This window comes from Callithrix jacchus, chromosome 19 (genome assembly GCF_049354715.1).
Source record: "Callithrix jacchus isolate 240 chromosome 19, calJac240_pri, whole genome shotgun sequence".
Classification (NCBI taxonomy): domain Eukaryota; kingdom Metazoa; phylum Chordata; class Mammalia; order Primates; family Cebidae; genus Callithrix; species Callithrix jacchus.
The window spans coordinates 49,025,641-49,048,549 of record NC_133520.1 but is presented as its reverse complement, the minus strand read 5'-3'; the positions used below and the strand labels follow the sequence as shown (position 1 = coordinate 49,048,549).

The window sequence follows — 22,909 nt, the reverse complement described above, 5'->3', positions numbered from 1 at the left end:
ATAGTTTATTTTATTACCATCAAGTTCACAAAAGTGATCCCGTGAATCATCATATCTTGCCCAGTCAATGAAAGCTTCTTTGCTTTGATTACTACGGGAAGGAGAAATAAAAAAGAAAAATTATTAAATTTGGAGTTGAAAATGTTAACACTGTATTCTAGTGTAATTAAAATAAGTAATTTGAGGTCAGTTAAAGATTAGGTGATGTCACATTCTGTTATTACATGAAGGAATGACAAAAAAACAAGTTATATAAAAATACGTATATTAATTTCCTTAGGTAATTCATATTTCTTAACTACATTGAATTAGGACTAGTTCAAAAATAAGTTTGACTAGAAAATAACTTATAAATAAATATCACATGTAGTTAAACACAAAACTCAAGCTAAACTTTTCAATTCACTTAAAAATTATGTTAAATATATTTTTTCCTGAAGTAGAAATTAAATATACTTTCAGAATTCTTGTAATTTAAATTACTTCTATACTGACAAGATCTAAAATACAAAGAGCTATATTTCTACAGTCTCCCCTGCAATGTGGTATTCACTGGTTACACCAATGCCACTTTTATCATGGGTATCATTCCTTTTACATCCTACTTCACATTTAACAAAATCTATGATCAAGATTTCTAACTTGAAGAACTGATAAGGAACATCTACATTTATTGAAATCAACTTTGACCTCCGTTAACTTAAACCTATATTCAGGCCTTCCCTGTATAGAATACTCATGACGGCAGGATCTATCAGAGAGGTGTAATTTTATTCATAACACAAAAGGAAAACACAAGGTACAAAACAACTGTATAAATCAGGTATATAAAGGTAAGAAATCAGGTAATTCCTAAATGTGGTACCTGTCATAATCATGAATTTGTTTCGTGTTTGAGAAACCGCAACAAAGAAGTGTATAAGGTTGGCTGAACAACAGCAACTATATCAATACATTTTTCCAGTTTAACTATGTTATTTTTTTCCCTATTGGAGTTTATAATACAAGTCAATGAAAAAATTGTACCATAATTGACTCAAATGAAGTAGTGATGCCGTAAACAATAATGCCTAATTACAGCTAAAATGACGTAACTAAAGTTGTTTAATAAGATAGAATCTATGTTGGAAACAGTGAAGAACAAATCAATAGTGACATAAATTCCTATTTTCTTGTTAACAGTATGACTTTCAGGAACTTCCTTCTTTGAGCATCCTCATTTGAGGAGACACATTCTCATTGGAAACTTTGCTGATTATTTCACCTAACCCCTGCCTAAAACCATGGTGAAGTCGCGCCTAAGTCACAAAAAAACACTGAATGTGCATCTAATGCTAACAAAACTGGCTCAGTTTGATTTATAAATGAGTTAGAAGGGACCTTAGAGGTCATCTAGTTCAGCTTTTCCAAAAGTCAGTGTGGAGATGGGTGTAACACTCTTTGCACGAGAATTTCTTGGGCTTAACTCAGCACTTTCTTTCAAGATAGTGTCCCGAGGTTAAAGCAGTAGTCTTCAAACTGGGAAGTGAGGAGCATAAAAGATGGAATAAGGAATGAGAAACTTTCTGGGTGTGATAAATTTTTTTTTTTTTTTTTGAGACAGGGTCTCACTACATCCAGACTGGAATGTAGTGATGTCATAGCTCACAGTAGCCTTAACTTTCTGGGCTCAAGTGATCCTCCCATCCTCAACCTCCCAAGTAGTTCAGATTACAGACACACGTCACCACATCCAGCTAATTTTATTTCTATTTTTTGTAAAGACGGGGTCTCACTATGTTGCCCAGGCTGGTCTCAAACTCCTAGGCTCAAGTGATCTACCTGTCTTGGCCTCCCAAAGTGCTGGGATTACAGGTGTGAGTCACCATGCCCAGTCTCTCTCTCTCTACATAGATATATAAGCGCGCGTGCGCGCGCGCACACACACACACACACACACACACACACACACACACACACAGTTTTTTTTCTGAGACACAATTTCACTCCATCACCCAGACTGGAGTGCAGTGGCACGATCTTGGCTCACTGTAACCTCTGTCTCCTGGGCTCAAGTGATTTTTCTGCTTCAGCCTCCTGAGTAGCTGAGATTACAGGCACCCACGACCATGCCTGGCTAATTTTTTTTAGTAGAGACAGGGTTTCACCATGTTGGCCAGGCTGGTCTCGAACTCCTGGCCTCACGAGCTCCCCCTGCCTCAGACTCCCAGAGTGCTGGGATTACAGGCATGAGCCACCGCACCCAGCCTATGGTGTCTTAATTGTGATGACGTTATATGGCTGGACACGTGTCAAAATCAAAGTGTATACTTTATGTGCAGTGTATTATATTTTATTAAACCTCAAAATAAAGCTGTCTAAAGATTCTAGTACCAATCGCTGGAGAAGCTGTAGAACAAGTAACTGATACGCTGCTAGTAGCAATACAATTTGGTGAAAATTTTGGAAAACAATTTGGCAGTACCTAGTACCATTCCTAGGTATATTCTCCATAGAAATGTACACATGTACCTACCACATGTATTTATTTATTTACAGATAGGGTCTCTGCCACTCAGGCTGTAGTACAGTGGCACAATCATAGCTCACTGCAGTCTCAAACTCATGACCTCAAGTGATCCTCCTGCCTCAGCCTCTTGAGTAGCTGGGACCATAGGCACATGCCAGGCTAATTTTTTAAATTTTTTTTTGTAGAGACAGGATCTCACTTTGTTGCCCAGGCTGGTCTTGAACACGCGGCTTCACGCAATCCTCCTGCCTTGCCCTCCCAAAGTACTGGGATTACAGGCATGAGCCACCATGTCCAGCTGTATCCACCAAAATATTTTTGAAATGGCCCCGAAGTATAAGCTATCAACAGCAGAATGGACAATGGGAACATGGCACATTCTTACTATAAAATACTATACCCTGATTAAAAAAAAAAAAAAGAACTAAACGTTACTATGCCCAAAACCATGAATGAGCCTCAGATACATGTTAACAAAAAGAAGCCAGATACAAAAGAATATGTTCTATATATTCTATTTATAAATAATTAGAACCAATCTCGGTCTCAAAATCATGGTTGACTTTGGAAGATGATAATGACTAGAAAGTACACATGTTAATCTTCTGGGCAGCAAGTATACTGCTCTGGATGGTGGCTATAGAGTTGGGTTCACTTTGTGAAGTTAAATTGACCTTTACACTTAAGAATTTTATCTACTGTATGTGTATTATACTTAAATATTTTAGGTTTAAAAAATAATTTCTGTTCAACTAAAAACTATAAGCGAAATGATAAGTCCTCACAACCAATACAGCCAACAAAGGACTATTACATTACATAAAGAATGCTTACAAATCAGTAATAATTTAAAAAGCCAACTCAATGGAGAAAAAAATGACAATATAAACCGGCAATTTATCCCAATATCTTGCAATGACTTAAGCCTAGTCCCTAGAGCATTCCTCTATTTACACTCTCTTCCTTGGTGACCCCATTCAGGTTTACGGCTGCTAAATACCATCTATTCACTGACTGACTTTCAGACCTCTCCCCTAATTCAGACTTGTGTATCCAACTGCCTACCTGAAATCTCCAAGTGGATGTCTCACAGGCAGCTCAAACTTAACAAATCCAAATCTGACTATAACTTTTTATCAAACTTGCTCCTCCTATAGGTGTCCACAGGTCAGTAAATGGCAACTCCATTTTTATAATTCCAAATCTTGTAGTCATCCAAAAGCTCATAACTTCTTAATACCACATACCCAACACTGCAGCAAATCCTGTTAGCTTTATCTTCAAAATACCCCCAGAACCTGGCTGCTTCTCATCACTTCCACTGCTATCCCTCGGTCTAAATCACCAGAATAGCTTATTTGGATTACTACAATAATCACGTAACAAGGCTTCTGCAACGTAACATCAGGCTCCCTCAACACATCCCCTTACTCCTCTGTTCGAAACCTCCCAGTGACTTTTTATTCTACCCAATCTAAAAGCAATATTCATTACAATTGCTTTCAAGGCTCTACAAGATCTCTACCCACCCCACCTCCTGCCCCATCCCTAGCATCTTTTGACCTTGTCTTCTGCGACTTTGCCCTTGATCACTGGGCTCCAGTTACATTGGTCGTATTGTATTTAGGTCTAGGCATGATCCTGCCAAGTGGGATTTCAACTAACATTTATATATACCTGGAATGCTCACCCCACAGGCAACCATATTATGACTCGTGCCTTCACCTTCTTCAGCAATTTGTTCAAATGTATTTATCACTTAGGTCTTCTCTGACCACCCAATTTAAAACAGTGCCACTCTCTCACTCCTAGCCCCTTTGTTCTTCCCTGCTTTATTATTTTCCCTAGCATTCATCGTTTTACTTCTCATATATTTTATGAAGTCAATAGTTAATAACATTATTATTACGTTATTTTCTCCAAAAAGGATCAAGCTACATAAGGGCAGAAGTTTTATCACGTACACTACTGTATCTCTAGTACCCTAGAACAGTGCTTGGCACATTGTAGACGTTCATTTGTTGAATAAGAAACTCAAATGTTCAATAAATTTAAAATGCTCAAATCTACTAGTAATCACAAAGTATAAATTAAAAATGAGGTAATATTTCACACGCATCAAACGTTATCAACTTTCGGCAAGGATGCAGAGAATAGTTCAAGCTCTCAGCACTGGAGTCAGTGCGTAGTCACACCAAGTACTATGGAATGCCATCAGGCAGTATCAACAATGGGTACAAAAAGACAATCCTAAGATTCAACATTTTTTTTTTTTTCAAGACTCAACATTTTTACTTCTAATGTAAAAAAAATTTTGGGAATGCTCAAGGTGGCATGTTTGTGAAATTAAATAATTGAAAATAGCTAAACATTTATCAACAGGAGAATAGCTAAGTAAAATATGGTATATTTATATGATGAAAATCATTCACCAGTTGAAAGAATAAATCTGTATTTCAACATGGACAGATCTAGAAAGCAAAATGTAATGAAAAAAGCTACAGAATGTTAAATATACTATATCATTTATATAAAAAAAAATAAAACCGTATATACAAAATAAAACTATTTTATACATATAAATACATGATAAAAACAAAACATGGACTGGATACAGACCACCAAATTCATGATAGTAGTTACCTCTACTGGATTAGGGAATAGAACATAAGAAATTTTAAATTTATTTGTGATGTTTCTTGTTCCTTAAAACATATGGCAGAAAATGTTAATATTTATTTATTTGGAATAGAGGCTTATTTATATGAAATGGAGGATATATACGTGGGTGTTTCTTTTATTTTCCTAAATAAAAAGTCTCACTCTTGTCACCAAGGCTGGAGGGCAATGGTGCCATCTGGGCTCACTGCAACCTCTGCCTCTCAGGTTCAGGCAATCCTCCTGCCTCAGCCTGCCAAGTAGTTGTGATTACAGGCACCCAGCCACCATGCCCAGCTAATATTTGTATTTTTAGTGGAGATGGGGTTTCACCATGTTCACCAGTCTAGTCTTGAATTCCTGACCTCAGGTGATCTGCTCACCTCAACCTCCCAAAGTGCTGGGATTACAGGTGTGAGCCACCATGCCCAGCTCATAAATGCAAATCTCATCAAATGGAAATGTAAAGGAATTTCTGAAATATCCCAATCCCAGCTACTGATTATTCCCAACTACTTATTATGTCTAGTCATTTTACACTGCACAATTTGAGGCCATTTGTACATTATTTATGCTGATTTCTGTTTAGAATAAGGAAAAATTAGCAGAAAAAAAAATCTATGAAATTTAACAGGCTAATCACAACTTTTATCATTCAAAATGTATCTGAATTACTACTTACAGAAAAATTAGGACTTCAAGCCCCTTCTTCCATAGTAATCAGAAAGAATGGATCCATAAACCCTGCTAGCTGAACTGTAAATTTCTACTGTTTAAAAGATTTGCTATGGATGATATATTCTAGAAACTTAAGGATAAATCAGCCAAGAAGAGGCAAAGCTATACAAAATTTATGACAAAGAATAACTTTCTTCCTTTAAAAAAATGTATTAGTTAAAACTTTAATGGTTACAAAAATGTTTTACCAAAATCATTAAAAAAACTGATTCTTGATATAAATAAATAAGGGAATATTTTCTTAATCTATCAAAATAAAACTTGCCTTAGTGTGCTGTTAACTGCTCCCAGTTTATTAGCTTGCTCACAGTCTTCTAATTCTTTGGTCTTGTTTGCCATTTTCACGTACTGCAAAGAAGTTCGTAAGTTTAGTAATAATTATTGCCTTCTTCTTTATTTCAGTTTCTACTGGCAGAATAATCAATCTGTCAACAATGATATACACTAAATACAGATCATTCCATTATAAAAATCCCTATCATAGGTAAACAATACAAATGAAAATGAGGCAGAAATTTCCACCAATTAATTATTATTTCCATCAGCAACGTATTAAAATTTAACAATTAGGCCGGGCACAGTGGCTCATGCCTGTAATTCCAGCACTTTGGGAGGCTGAGGTGGGTGGGTCACTTGAGGTCAGGAGTTCAAGATCAGCTTGGTCAACATGATGAAACCCCGTCTCTACTTAAAATATAAAAATTAGCCGGGTGTGGTGGCACATGCGTGTAATCCCAGCTATTCGGGAGGCTGAGGCAGGAGAATTGCTGGAACCTGTGAGATGGAGGTTGAAGTAAGCTGAGATCACACCACTGCACTCCAGCCTATGTGACAGAGCAAGATTGTGTCTCAAAAAAATAAATACAAATGTAAAAATAAAATTTAACAATTAGCACTGATGTGTTTGTGATAATGTCAACTCAAAAACCCTCTTGGGAGGTAAATTTGATCACACACACACACACACACACACACACACACACACGGTCACATTTAGTTCCCAAGAGGGTTTTAATATACATAGAAGATATATACACATACATATATGTATGTGTATGTATGTGTGTGTGTGTGTGTGTGTGTGTGTGTGTGTGTGTTTGCAAGATGGTTAAACCTTTGAACCTGCAGCCCCACTGAGAACACATCCCAAGGAAACCACTTTTTAAAAAAGGTACAACTGCCTTGGAAAATTATTTGGTATTATTTGTAATGTTGAGATAGGCATGCCTGTGGTTCAGCAATCCTGCCTTAACATGCAGACCTAGAAAAGCTCTTACATGCGAGCATAACGAGACAAAGGAAAAAAGCTAGTGCATTACTGTTTGAAATAGCAGAAAACTGGGAACTAAAATGTCCATTGCTAGAGGAATGGCTAATATGTGTTACAGTCATACAACTGAACACAGCTAGTAAGATGATGAACAAAACCCACATATACCAACAGAGAAAATTTCAAAAGCATAAGACAGTAAAAACACAAACTGAAAAATAAAAGTTTTTAACCTAAAGAAATACAAAAATTTTTAAATTACAAAATTTTTTTTACACACAATTACATGTTACTTGTGGATATACATGCAATAAAAGTACCAAATGCATTAGTTGTAGATATACCTGAAGAAAGACTATAAAGCCACAGAAGGATACTTCAGAAAAATGGTTAGAGCTCAAGGGAGGAAGGAAATAGAATGGACTGGGAAAGAGCTGAGGGGGTTTCAACTGCTTTTAAATGATTTGACTTATTTCAAATCTGAAGCAAATATAAACAGGATAAAATAAAAACAAAAGATTACACAGGAGAGAGCAAGAAGAAAATGGAAAGGACACACAAGAAGGGGACAGAGAAAGGGTATGATGACCTTTATTATGTATGTATAGTCCTGAAAAACTAGAAATAAACAGTTATCTAAAAATATCAATGGCAAATTATGACACTCTCATAAGAGGACAAGAACAATCATTAAACATGAATATCTTAATACCATCTGAAAGTCCTCTACTCAAAATTTCTTGGTAATTATTTACTCTATATAATTCTGAACCTGCCAGGCTGACTAGTTGAAACAAAAGACTAAAAATAGCTATGTGACAAAACACCTGCTGACTAGGGGATTTGAAGCTATAGTTACATTTAATAGTTCTTCCAGATTCCAAAAACAGTACTGAGCTAATTTCAAAAGAATCTAGGAATGTACAACCTATCTATGATTGATGCAAGAGTTAGGGATTTGGAATTCTGAGGCAAAAAGTCTCCATTCCCAACTAACCACATTATGGTTCTTTATTATACCCACTGTCAGCCAGGAAATGGCAAGTTTCATGATGTAAAGCAGAAACACTCAAGGAAGAGGTGGGACTTACCTTATTAGAATGCCCAGCTTTTATTCCAACTGGAATTTTACTCTTAAAACAAGAAAAACAAAAATTTTTAAAGTCATCTTTGTTTTTTAAAAATTTCTTCACAAATTGTCAATGCAATGCTCTAATTCATCAAGAATTTTGTTCTATGAGGGACACATACACACTCACTCAAATTCTGGTTTCACACTATCTCATAAAGTAAAAGAGTTATCCCAATATACAGACTTATAAATCAAAGTATAGAAAACTGAATGACATCCACAAAGTCAGAAAGCCAAAATCAGCTCTAATAACTCCTAATGCAGTATTTTTTATATTTACATAATTTAGGTTAAAAACACTGATAATCACTTCTTCCACAAACTTTGTTACCATAGAAAAGAAACTTTTAAAAGTTCAAAATTCTTTGCAATGTATTATGTGCAATTTTAACTTCTGCTCTAATAAAGTATAGGCAATTTTGGATTACTAGAAGGCTTTTTTGACCCACATAATTAACCTAGAGTTTACCAATCTAATCTAGGGTTTACCAATGGGAGAACTGTATGTAGATGGAACACTCTTTCTCACAAGGCCAGTGATTAGTGTTTGGTTTTAACAAATATATCAGAATTATTACAACTAGTTTATCAAATAGAACTTTAAACAAAAAAATATATATATATTTATTTATTTTTATTTATTTATTTGAGACAGTTTCGCTCTGTCACCCAAGCTGGAGTGCAATGGCTCAATCTCAGCTCATTGTAACTTCTGCCTCCTGGGTGCAAGCGATTCTCCTGCCTCAGCCGCCTGAGCAGCTGGGATTATTATAGGATTGTGCCACCATACCCATCTAATTTTTGTATTTTTAGTAAAGATGGGTTTTCACCATGTTGGTCAGGCTGGTCTTGAACTCCTGACCTCGTGATACACCCGCCTCAGCCTCCCAAAGTGTTGGGATTACAGGCGTGAGCCACCACACACAGCCACATATTTTATTCTTAATGGAAACTAAATATTATAAATTTTAAAACAATTTTCCCTGTTGGAAGGACATTGGTATAGATTTTTAAGGACAACAAACTAGACTAACTGATTAGGTAAGAAAAGCAAAAAGTGAAAGGAAAACAAAGCTGAAAACTAATTACCATTGAAGGAGAGGTATATAATTAATTATACCAGAGAACAAAAATCAAAGTCTAAAATGTAGGGTTCTCTTGGTATAAAGTATAGGTTTTTAAAAAATGTAAAGGTAACAAGGCCAAATGAAAATAATTCCAAGCCTGAAATTTCCCCAAGTAAATCACTGTAAATTTGAAGTATAGGGTCCAGTAGCTTGCTTTTGTTTTGTTTTTTACCTATGAAACAAGATGCTGATTCAATAAAGCATGAAATAAAAGACAACTGCAGATCCAATCCTAGAACAGGCTTCTGATTTTCCTTTCATTTTAGAATAAGACTGTATTTCCACATTCAATCACCAGTATCACTGGCTACAAGTATCTTCAAGCCCATTTTGGTGCCAAGTATAGAATTTTCAATAATCTGGTTATAAAGGAGAGAGCTGAGAGCATATGGATTTGCTGACATGTCCAAATCCACTGACATTAGCCTAAAACAGAGGTTATGCTTATCTAAAAGTCCAAGAGAAAACAGACTTTGCCCTATTATTTTAATTTATTTATTATACCTCTGGACAGGGCTCCACATGACAGTCTTTTATTGAACAGTGGCCATCTTCTGCCCAGAAAGGACAAGGTCGCTTCAGATTAACCTTGAGAGAAAGAATAAATTCAAGTTAGTAAACTCATAGTTATAGAATGCTGTCAAAGTGTCACTGTGCTCGGCACCAGTGACATGGTAGTGGATAAGAAGGAATGCTTCCTATCCTAGTGGCACCTATATGGTTCAGAATTTTAAATGACTGCAATGAGCTGGATCATGCCATTGCACTCCAGCCTCGGTGACAGAGAAAGCATTTATAACTACTTTAATGTCCTCCAGCCCACTAATGTGATCTTATTAACGAGAGTTCTCTCATGCACCCATTTATTCAACAAATAAGAACTGAGCATCCACTACGTGCCAGGCACTGGGTAGGCTCTGGGGGAAAAAATGAGCAGAAAAAGAACTCCCTTCTCCCTCTGGAACTTAAAAATCTATTGAATAGATTTTCTACAAACATTTAATTTGTATGTTTATTACAAGTTGTGGTCAGTGCTACAAAGAAAATCCACAGTACTATAAGTTGTTTTGGTGCATGAAGGCCTCTGAGGCGGTAATATTTTAGGATGGAGGAAGTGTGCATTTGGATAAGGCAGTAAAAAGCCTGGACAGTTGTGTGAACTAAAAAAATACCAGTTGGGCTGATGTTCAGTGTAGAAGGGGGAGGGTGGCAAAGAATGAGGATGGAGGTAAACAAGGGACAGATCATGCAGGACGTTTTAACCATAGTAAAAAGTCTAGATTTTCATATTCTACACATTATAGGAAGACAGTAATTCAGTAGGACTTGCAGATTGCCCATGCCAAAATCTAGGTTTCATTCTTTCCTCCCTTTTCTTGTTCCCCATCAAACAATTCATTTTCCACTTTCCACCACCTACCTCTTGCCTGCACTATCACAATAATCTCCCTGCTCCTACTTCTACTTTTATTTCCATATAGCAATTACAGTTATCTATTTAAAACAGATCATACCATATCAATCCTTCCTCAAAACTTTCCCGTGGCTTCCCATCACTCTGCAGCAAGTTCCACAATGCCGTCCATAACCTGGCCTCTGGCCTACGTCTCTGACCTCTTCTATCATGCTCCTCTGGCCACACTGGCCTTGCTGGGAACATACCACACTCTCTCTGTCTCAAGGTCTTCATCTTGTTTTTCTTTTTTGAGACAGTCTTGCTCTGTCACCCAGGCTGGAGTGCAGTGGCCCGATCCTGGCTCACCGCAGCCTCAAACTCCTGGGCTCAAGTGATCTTCCTACCTCAGTCTCCCAAGTAGCTGGGACAACAGATGTACCACCATGCCTGGCTAATTTTTGTTTTTAAGTAGAGAGGAGGTCTCCTATGTTTCCCAGGTTGGGACGGAATTCCTGGGCTCAGGTGATCCGTCCACCTCAGACTCCCAAAGTGTTCAGAGTATATGTGAGCCACCATGCCCAGCCTCAAGTTCTTTATATCAGCTGTCCTCTCTACCTGTTACTACAGATCTCATGTCAGCTCATTCTTTCACCTCATTCAAGCCTCTCTTATGTATCACCTCAGCAGAGAGAGCATTCCTGACCAGGCTTGCTAAAGCAGTGCTCAGTATGCAACCTCTACCCCAACGTGCTGTTTTATATTCTTTTATGGCACTTATCACTAAATGTTATCTGCTTATTTATTGTCTGTACCTCCCACCAGCATGAGGATCAGAATTTTGCATTATCTTAGTCTTAGTGCTTAGAAGAGAGCATAAAATACATAGTAGACACCTAATTCATATGGTTAAGTAAACAATATCTATATTACAGAGAAGAAGGCAAAGATAGGTAGATGGGCCACACAGAGGAGAGGGTGATCAACTCTGACTTTTCGTAATTTGCAAAATGGGTATGACAAGAAGTGTTTGAGAGAGATTTATAGGCAGCAGGGCAGGATGTGCATAGACAAAGAACCTTAAAACAGCACGGCACATTTGGGGACTGCAAGTTCTCATCCTGGACACCTCCCTTGAGCTTCTGGCCTGTATATCCACCTGCTTCCTGGATTATCTCTTCCTGGATAAGGCATTCATAGTTACCTCAAAATTAACATATCTAAAACTGCACCCCTCCTTCTAGTTATTCTCACCATCTGGGTAAACAGCAAGTCCATTATTCTAGTTCCTCAAGCCAAAATCTTGGCAGCTTTTGCAGCAATCCCTGAGGCTCTGGCCTCTGACAAGCCAGTATCTAGAAACCGATGTAGCAAATAAAGAATAAACCTCCTTGAGCCTACATAGAAGGAAGAGCACTGTGTGCCTTCCTCCCCTGGCTTACTTCAGGCAATAATGCCAGCCATACACTATCTCCTTGGAAAGAGGTTGGAGGCCTCTGCCAGCAAGAACAGGAGGAACAGCACTCCCTATGCTTTCTCTCCTCTGGTTTGCTCCTGAGCTAAGTTTCTGCAGTTTATCTTTAGAATGAGGCAGGGGGACCTCTCCATGACTAGAAAGAGAAGGGGATATTCCCAGTGTCTTCTCTAGCTTGCTTCAGGGAACTCCAGACCAAAAGGTTAATCCTACAAGGTACATCTGAGACTTCTTGCTTGAACAGAAGAGTGAGCACTCTCTGTACCTCCTTTCCTGGCTTGCTCCAGACAAAATCCCAGCCCTGAAATCTCTCCCTGGAAAGAGGCTGGAGGCCTCTGCCAGCACGAATGGAAACAGCACTTCTTATGCCTTCTGCCTCCATGTGCTCCAGAGATAAAATCCTATAGTCTCTCTCGCTCTCTTTTATTATTATACTTTAAGTTTGGGGGTACATGTGCAGAATGTGCAGGTTTGTTACATAGGTAGGCAGGGACCCTCCCATTCCTGAAAGGTAAAGTCAGCACTCCCTGTGCCTTCCTTTTGGCCTGCTTCAGTAATAACCTCAGACCAGAAGTCTCCCCCTGCTAGGAGGGCATGAGAACTGCTGGCCCAAAAAGTAGAGTGGGCACTTTCTGCACCTTCTTCCCTGCAGGCTCCAGCAATAATTCCAGGTCTTCAAACATTCCATGAAAATCATTTTTGAACACATCAAGAACCCCAACTTTTATAGCTTTCACTCAAGGGACAGGCTGCTAAATCACCTGGCTCTGGGAGCTGATGAAGCCTCTCCTGAGTCTCCTAGACCACAGAGAACACAGGTGACTTTTAAACCTGCAAACAAACATTCAGCAGTTATCTCCTCCAGGTTAAAAGTCAGCAGTCAGATCAAGAGTACAGGCATCTGCCTCAGATGCTCTCCTTGGTGCATAGCAGAATCAGTGGGAGATAAACTCTGGCTTTCAGCTTCTCTGCAAGGAGAGAAGAAACCAAAGCACACATCTAACATCCTAATATCTCTAGTCATATCCCAAGGGAATGGCTTCTATACCACTTCTCTCAAGGCAATAGTACAACCTGACTCTAATTTATTGGAGGCCACTAAGAACAAAGACGGCTGGCTGGACAAGCATAAAGTTTTGAGGAACTGGAATACTGCCCAGGCTGATTGGGAAGAAACACCTGCTACATAAGACCACTCTAACAAGACTAGATAAGGTGGTTCTTTTATATAAACACAGAAACCAATACAGAGTTGAGAAAAAAGAAGACTTACTCCTTCTAGTTATTCTCACTATCTGAGTAAACAGCAACTCCATTATTCTAGTTCCTCAAGCCAAAATCTTGGCAGCCTTTCCAGCAACTCCCTACAGCTCTGGCTTCTAACAAGCCAGTATCTAGGAGCCTATGTAGCAAACAAAGAATAAACCTCCTTGAGCGCAAACAGAAGGGACAGCACTCTATGTGCCTTAAGACAAATGAAGAAATAATGAAATGCGCTAAAAAAAGAAAAAAAAAGAACAGGACAGTCTCAATTAGAAGTCAACCCTATTGAAATGAAGATATATAATTTACCTAACAGGACATTTAAAAAGAGTCATAAAGATGCTCACTGAGGTAAGGAAGGCAATGCATGAACAAACTGAGAATGTCAACAAAGAGATAGAAACTATTTTAAAAATATCAAACAGAAATCACTGAGCTGAAGAATACAATAGCCAAACTAAAAAAAATTCAATAGAGGGTCCAACAGCAGACTAGATCAAGTGGGAGAGAGCATTAGCAAACTTGAAGACAGTTCACTGGAGATCATCCAGCTAAGGAACAAAAACGAAAAAGAGTGAAGACAGCCTAAGGGACTCAGAGGACACCACCAAGCAGAATTATACACATTATCAGAATACCAGAAGGAACAGAAAGAAAAAAAGGAAAAAAGAATTCAAAGAAAAAGTGGCAGAACACTTCCCAAGTCTGGGGAAGGAAATAGAAAGCCAGATCCCTCCTCTGTTAGCTTGCTTATGATGAAAGAAAGAAAGAATAGAAAGAAAGAAAGAAAAAGAAATGAAACCCAGCCAGATCCAGGAAGTTCAATGAAAATTTGATAGGATGAATCCAAAGAGACTCATACAGCAAGAGACATTATCATCAAATTGGCAAAGTTAAAGACAGAAAATATTGAAAGCTGTGAAGGAAAAGTGAGTTGTTATAAAAAAAGGGAACTTCCAGGAAATTATAGGACAATTTTCAACAGAAACCTTGTAGCCCAGAAAAGAGTGGAATGTTAGATTCAAAAAGCTAAAAGAGAAGAAAGGGGGAAAAAACCTGTTAACCAAAAATATTATATCCATTTTGAAGATTCTATTCTTCAAAAACAAAGGGAAAATAAAAACTTTCTCAGACAATAGGTAAGGGAATTTATCACCACTATGCCTGCCTTACGAGAAATGCTAAAAGGATCCTTTAAGCTAAAGAAAAATGTTGCCAACTAGCAACATGAAAATGGCTGGGTGCAGTGGCTCACACCTATAATCCCAGCCCTTTGGAGGCTGAGGCAGGTGGATCACTAGAGGTCAGGAGTTCAAGACCAGCCTGGCCAACATGATGAAACCCTGTCTCTACTAAAAAAACGTATAAAAATTAGCCGGGCATGGTAGGTGACATGTGCCAAGATTGTGCCACTGAACCCCAGCCTGGTGACATCTCAAAAAAACATAAAACTCACTAGGAAAAGTAAGCATACAGCCAAATTCAGAACACTATTATACTGTAATGGTGGTATAAATATCAATTACATCTCTAATAGAAAAGTTAAAAGACAATCTTAAAAATAAATAACTATAGCTATAACACACTATGCAAACTATAAAAGATATAAAATATGTCCTTAAAAACAAATTGGAGGGGAGGGGAGTAAAAGTATGGATAGCATTTATGCAGTGATCAAAGTTAAGTCACTATCGGCTGAAAACAGCCTGCTACTAATATAAGATGTACATAAGTCTCATGGTAATCGGAAAGCAAAAACTCTCAGTAGTTGCAGAAAAGATAAAAGATTCAAGCATACCACTAAAAAAAAAACAATCACCAAAACCACAAAAGAAGACAGCAAGAGATGAGAAGAACAGAGGAATCAGAGATCAACAAGAAAATAATTAACAGAATGGCAACAGTATGTCCTTACCTATCAATTATTACTCTGAATGCAAATTGATTAAATTATCAATTCAAAAGACATCAAGTGGCCAAATGGGTTAAAAAAAATAAGACCTAACTATATGCTACTTATAAAAGACTTGCTTCCCCTCTAAGGACACACACAGACTGAAAAGATAGAAAAAGATGTTCTATGCAAATGAAAACCAAAAGAGCAGGGATAGCTATCCATGTCAGACAAAATAGACTTTAAGCCAAACATGTAAAAAGAGACAAAGAAGACCATTACAAATGATGAAGGGGTCAATTTATCAAGAAGTTATAAAAACTATGCATGAACTCAACTTCAGAAAATGTAAATATATAAAGCAAATATTAATAGCTCTGAAGAGATAGACTGCAATACAATAAGACTTCAATAGTCTAATGTTGAAAGCGGAAGCTTTCAACATTAGATTATCTAGACAGAAAAAAAAAAAAATCAATGAGGAAACACTGGACTTGAACTACGCTTTAGCGCAAATGGCCCTACCAGATATTTATAGAATATTCCACATAACAGTAACAGAATATACATTCTTCTCAGTGCATATGGAACATTCTCCAGGATAGGTTTGTTAGGCCACAAAACAAGTCTTAACAAATTTAAGAACACTGAAATCATACCAAATATCTTTTCTGATCACAATACACAAAACTAGAAATCAGTAATCAATGAAACCAAAGGTTTTTTTAAAAAAGATAAAATAGACAAACCTTTAGCTAGACTAACAGAGAGAAAATGCAAACAAAATCAGAATTAAAGAGGAGACACTACAACTGATATCAAAGAAAAAGAGTCTACTGCTCACAACTATATTCCAATAAATTGCATAACCCAGAAGATGAATAGATGCCTAGAAACATGCAGCCTGCCAAAGCTTGAGTAAAGAGGTCAATGAAAATCTGAATAGGCCAATAAGAATTAAGGAGATTGAGTCAATAAAAAGTATTTATCAAAGAAAGACCAGTAAACCCAGCATTTTGGGAGGAAAAGGCAGGTACATCACCTGAGTCAGGTCAGGAGTTCGAAACCAGCCCGGACAATATGGCGAAACCCCGTCTCTACTAAAAATACAAAAATTAGCTGAGTGTGGTGGCGCAGGTCTGTAATCGCAGCTACTCAGGAGGCTGAGGCAGGAGGATCACCTGAACCCAGGAGACAGAGGTTGCAATGAGCCAAGGAGGCACCACTGTACTCCAGCCTGGATGACAGAACAAGACTCTTGTCTGTTCTGGGAGGGTGAAGGGGGAAGACAGGACCTCATGGCTTCACTGCTGAATTCTACCAAACATATAAAGAATACTAAGCCTTACTTTTCAAAAAAATTGAAGAGAAGGTAATAATTCTGACTCATTTCAGAAAGCCAGCATTTACCCTGATATTGGACCAAAAAAAGGAAACTGCAGACCAATATCCCTGATGAACAAAAATGCAAAAATCCTCAATAAAATATTAGTGAACCAAATCGAACAGCATGTTCAAAAGATCGTTTACCATGATCAAGTGAGATTTATCCCAGAGACACAAGGATAGTTCAACATACATAAATCAATAAAAATGATACACATTAATAATATTAAAGACAAAAACCACATGATTATTTTTATAGATGCAGAAAAAGCATATGACAAAATTCAACATCCCCATGATAAAAACTTCCCCCAAAAATAAGGCATAGAGAAAATGTACCCCACCATAATAAAGGTCACATATGACAAACCCACAGCTAACATCCTACTCTATAGCGAAAAGTTAAAACGTTTTCCTCTAAGATTAGAAACAACAAGAATGCTCACTCTCGCCGCTTCTATTCAACATAGTACTGGAAATTCTGGTCAGAGCAATATAAGGCAAGGAAAAAAAAGACATTCATATAGAAAAAGAAACGAAAATGTCTGTTTGCTGATGACATGATCTCACAGAGAGAAAACTTTAAAGACTCCACCAAAAAATGTAGTAATAAACTGGTGATAAACAAATTCTACAAAGTTGCTAGTTACAATGTCAACATACAAAAGCCCATAGCATTTCTATACACTAACAATGAACAATCAAAAAACACTGAGAAAACAATCATATTTTAAATCACATCAAGAAATAAAATAGTTGTAACTTTAACCAAGGAGGTGAAAGATCTATGCGCTAAAAACTAAAACACTAAAGAAAGAAACTGAAGACACAAATAAGTGGAAAGATATCCCATATTCACTGATTGGAAGAATTAAATTGTTAAAATGTCCGTACTACCCAAAGTGATCTACAGACTCAATGCAATTCCTGCCTAAATTCTTATATCATTACTTTACAGATACATAAAAAACAATCCAGCCAGGCACAGCAGCTCACATCTGTAATCCCAGCACTTTAGGAAGGAGAGGTGGGAGAATCAGTTGAGGTCAGTTCAAAGTTTTAAAGGTTACAGTGAGCTATGATTATGCCACTGCACTCCAGCCCAGGCAACAGAGCAAGACCCTGTCTCAAAAAAAAAAAAAAAAATCACCTGAGGTCAGGAGTTAGAGACCAGTGTGGTGATAGAAGCCTGTAGTCCCAGCTACTCAGGAGGCTGAGGTGGGAGAATCACTTGAACCTAGAAGGTGGAGGTTGCAGTGAGCCAAGGTCACTCCACTGCACTCTAGCCTGGGCAACAAAGCAAGACTTCATCTCAAAAATAAAAATAAAAATAAAGAAGGAAATTCTGTCATATGCAACAACATGAATGAACTGGAGGGCATTATGCAAAGCGAAATCAGCTCGGCACAGAAAGACAAATACTGTACAATTTCACTTATATGCAGAATCTAAAAAATCTATTTCACAGAAACAGTAGAAAAGTGGTTAACAGAAGCTAGTGGGGAGAAGGGGCGATGTCAAGAAAGAGAGGATGTTGATCTGAGTATGAAGTCTTCAGACTGGAGGAATGAGTTTCGGTGATCTAGTGCACTGCATGGGTCACAGTTAATAATATTGCTTTATATTTCAAAACTGCTAAAAGACTTTTAACATATCACCAAACATAAATTCATGAGATGATAAATATGTTAATGTAGAGTGACTCTACAATTTAAACATAGATCAAAATGTCACATTATACCCTCAAAATCTATACAATACATATTAATTAAAAATAAATAATTATTTAAAAAATAAAATACTCAGAATTCAACACTTTATGAATTCCACTGTTACAGCCATGGTCCAAGCCACCCCCACTTCTCTCTCCTGGATCACTGCCATTGCCCTTTCAGTCTCACTCTGTCACCTAGGCTGGAGTGCAGTGGTGCGATCTCGGCTCACTGCAACCTCCATCCCCAAGGTTCAAGCAATTCTCCTGCCTCAGCCTCCCAAAGCTGGGATTATAGGCATGCACCACCATATCCAGCTAATTTTTGTATTTTTAGTAGAGACAGGACTTCACCATGTTGGCCAGGCTGGTCTTGAACTCCTGACTCCAGGTGATACACCTGCCTCGGCCTCCCAAAGTGCTGGGATTACAGGTGTGAGCCACAGCACCTGACCTACCATTGCCTTTTAATGTTCTCCCCACCTAGCCCTTATAGGCATGTGGTCTATTTTCAACATAACAGCCAGAGTGATCCTTTTAAAAATGCTCAAAATTGGTCAGGTGCAGTGGCTCACGCCTGTAATCCCAGTACTTTGGGAGGCAGAGGCAGGTGGCTCATGAGGTCAGGAGTTCGAGACCAGCCTGGCCAACATGGTGAAACCCCTTTTCTACTAAAAATACAAAAATAAGCCAGGTGTGGTGGTGCATGCCTGTAATCCCAGCTCCTTGGGAGGCTGAGGCAGGAGAATTGCTTGAATCCGGGAGGTGGAGGTTTCAGTGAGCCAAGACTGCACCACTGCACTCCAGCCTGGGTGGCTGAGCAAACACTGTCTCAAAAAAAAAAAAAAAAAAATTAAAAAGCTCAAAATCCTCCAACTCATCTCACAATAGCTATAATGCCTTACATGATCCCCTTGCTCTCCTCCCCGTGTTCACTGACCTCACCTCCTGTTGTTCCTCAAACACAAGGCTTCACTGTTACCTGTGCCTGGAATGCTCTTTCCCCAGATATCCACATCCCTTTAGGTCTTTCTCAAATGGTATCTTTTCAGTCTGCCTTTTTTTTTTTTTTTTTTTTTGAGACAGGGTCGTACTCTGTTGCCCAGGCTAGAATGCAGTGGCACGATCTCAGCTCACTGAAACCTCTGCCTCCCAGGCTCAAGCGATGCTCCTGCCTCAGCCTCCTGAGTAGTTGGGATTACAGGTGCACGCCACTACTGCCTGGCTAATTTTTTTGTATTTTTAGTAGAGATGGGGTTTCACCATGTTGGCCAGGCTGGTCTTGAAGGGACCTCAAATGATCCACTAGCCTTGGCTTCCCAAAGTGTTGGGATTATAGGAGTGAACTGCCGCACCCGGCCCTGCTGTTTTAAGCTGCTAAATTTAAAGCTAATTTTTCATTCAGCAACAGAAATACACGGTGCAAGGAGTAGACTGTGGCAGACACTCCTTGCACCGTGTTACTCAGATCACCCTTCACGAATAAAGGGGTTATAATTAGCCCAACTGTGGAAATGTCGCAGGTAGATAACCTCAGTTAAAAAGAGCCACCTTACCCAAGATTGGATCCCCAATTCCTAATGGCCTTCATCCAATGACCAACTGATGTATGGATATAAAGGTCTAGACCTCTCACCCCAAATGGGGACAACTCTGAAGGCTTATTCCATCTTAAGAATTCCCCACGGGCTTCCCTGAGGTTTCCACCGAGGCTGCATCACAGCTTGACTTCTCCCTTTGCCCAATCCTGATTTATTGCCTTCCCCAAACTGTTGGTCCTAAGAGTGGTCTCTAATTAAGCTCTTGTACACTTATCACTGTCTCAGAATATGCTTCCCAGAGAACCTAACCTGTGGCAACTTGTCTAGCTCCAGGAAAAAAAAATAAAAAGTTCCATTTTTTGTTTTGTTTTGAGATGAAGTCTCGCTCTGTCACCCAGGCTGGAGTGCAGTTCTGCCTGTAATCCTGGCACTTCAGGAGGCTGCGGCAGGTGGCTTACTTAAGGCCAGGAGTTCCAGACCAGCCTGGCCAACATGGTGAAACCCCGTCTCTACTATAAATACAAAAATTAGCAAGGCATGGTGGCAGACACTTGTAGTCCCAGCTACTTGGGAGGCCTGAAACAGGAGAATCGCTTGAACCCAGGAGGCAGAGATTGCAGTGAGCCAAGATCATGCCACAGCACTCTAGCTTGGGTGACAAAAGTGAGACTCTGTCTCAAAAAAAAAAAGGGTGGGAGGGGAGTAAGGGATGAGAAATTACATAAGGGATACAATCAATGCACACTATTTGGGTGATGGTTCCATTAAAAGCCCAGGCTTCATCACTAGGCAATATTTCCATGCAAAAAAACTGCACTTACACTTCTTAAATTTATACAAAAAAAGTAAAATAAAATTTTATGGCTCTAGTTATTTTTTCTTTCTTTTTTTAAATCACAGCCATCACACTGGATAGTTGTGTTTTCTTGTTTGACTGTGCTGGGTAGTATATCCAGCAGTTAATGGAAATAGTGGGTATCCTTGTCTTGATTCTTAAGTGAGAATTCCTCTAGTGTTTCTCCATGTACCAGATGTTAGCTAAGCTAACGTCAGAACTGAAATCATCATGTTAAGGAATATACATGATTCTTATTTGTTAAATTATTTTAAAAATCAGGAGCATATATTTAATTTTGTAGATAATCTAAAAGAGACATCCTTCCATTCTTGGAATAAAATCTACTTGGTCATGATTTTACATATACATATATTGGCACTCATATATTTGTGCTCAAAACTTAGATATCATCCTTGATTTCATTCCTATCATCATACTCCACATTCAATCCACCAGAAAAGCTTGCTGGTGTTACCTTTGTCTACAACCCTAATTTGATCAATGTCTACATCTTTCAGCTCTAGCATTCTATTCCAAATCTGTATTGTTTTTACATGAACTAACGCAATAGTCTCCTAGATGGATCCCGTTTCTTGTATTATACCCTTACAGTCTTTTTTGCACAAAAATCCCTTCAGAAGTTTCTTAATCCTGCTTAAAATAAAATCCAGCATCCTTACATGGTCAAAATCCTGTTTTTTTAATCTGGTCCCTACCTATTTTCCAGCTCTCCCTTCTCATTCACTTACTCACTTTCCTCCAGCTAGGCCAGCTTTCTGCCTATTCAACACACCAAGTTTATTCCTATCTCAAGACCGTTTACTTGGTATTCTACATCTTTTCCCTGGAATGTTCTTTCCCCAAACCTTCACATGGCTCTTTCATATTAGGTAGGACTTTCCTCAAATGTCAAGTTAGCATAAATACCTTATTTTCCCAACTACCTTTTTTAAAGTAGGACTACCTACCTCCCTGACCCTCCAATTCCCCAACATTCATTCTCTCCTACTTTACTTTTCTCCATAAAACTTACCTTATAACATCTGAAATAATATTTTATTGTTTACCTATCATTTGTCGCTCTTCTCAGAGCAAAAGTTTTGTCTTACTCTCTACTGTATCCATAGTACCCGATATAAACTAATCATTCAATAAATATTTAGTGCATAAAGGAATGGACTGAGAAGTAGAAAAGAGAAGTTAGAAATACCAGCTACAGCAGCCAACTGCCCGACAGCATAAAGGCATACCGTTACCTATACCTGAATAGTAAGTGTGTATGTGGTATGTGTTTAAAATTAACCTCTTTTTGGCCAGGCGTGGTGGCTCATGCCTGTAATCCCAACACTTTGGGAGCCCAAGGTGGGTAGATGACCTGAGGTCAGGAGTTCTGGACAGCCTGGTCAACATGGTGAAACCCCATATCTACTAAAAATATAAAAATTAGCCAGGTATGGTGGTGTGGGCCTGTAATCCCAGCTACTCAGGAGGCTGAGGCAAGAGAACTGCTTGAATCCAGGAGGCTGAGGTTGCAGTGAACCAAGACTGCACCACTGCACTCCCGCCTGGGCGACAGAGCGAGACTGTCTCAAAAATAATAAAATTAAAAATTAAATTAACCTCCTCTCTTAGTTTCTTTTTAAAGCTTTCCTTTTTTGCCACTATTATAGCAGAGTATATTGGGTAGAGTATATTCCTTTTATTTCATAGGTTGACAGAACAAAAAGAGGAGGGGATATCACCCAAATATCCTCAAGTTAGAGCTGAATATTAACTAGATCATGGCATTAACCCTCTGCTGTGAGAGCATATGAGGACATTTTGGTTTCCTATGGAATAATTTCACCGTGTTGATCAGAACATTTTTAAACCGCATGTGTAAGAGGAAGAATGAGATTGCATGTTGAGTAGCCAAGAGCCACATTGTCATTTTTGCCTATCCAACTTCCATTTTACCTTCTTTTGTAATAGGTCC

At 38.4% G+C, this 22,909-nt stretch overlaps 1 protein-coding gene across 3 annotated transcripts in view; it reads right to left on the bottom strand.

Annotated features, from left to right (window-relative positions):
* ERO1B (endoplasmic reticulum oxidoreductase 1 beta) overlaps window positions 1-22,909 on the bottom strand; it is a 105,986-nt gene that overhangs the window by 67,927 nt on the left and 15,150 nt on the right. For all 3 annotated transcript variants that reach the window (XR_013529961.1, XM_008985774.5, XM_002760887.6), the window contains exons 3-6: window positions 9,939-10,022; window positions 8,267-8,308; window positions 6,171-6,253; window positions 18-91 (exon numbers count right to left, since the gene is read on the bottom strand). Coding sequence is in view for 2 of the 3 variants with exons in the window: in XM_008985774.5 (XP_008984022.1) it covers window positions 18-91; window positions 6,171-6,253; window positions 8,267-8,308; window positions 9,939-10,022 (283 nt within the window). In the remaining variant the exon portion in view is untranslated. The remainder of the gene's footprint in view (window positions 1-17; window positions 92-6,170; window positions 6,254-8,266; window positions 8,309-9,938; window positions 10,023-22,909) is intronic.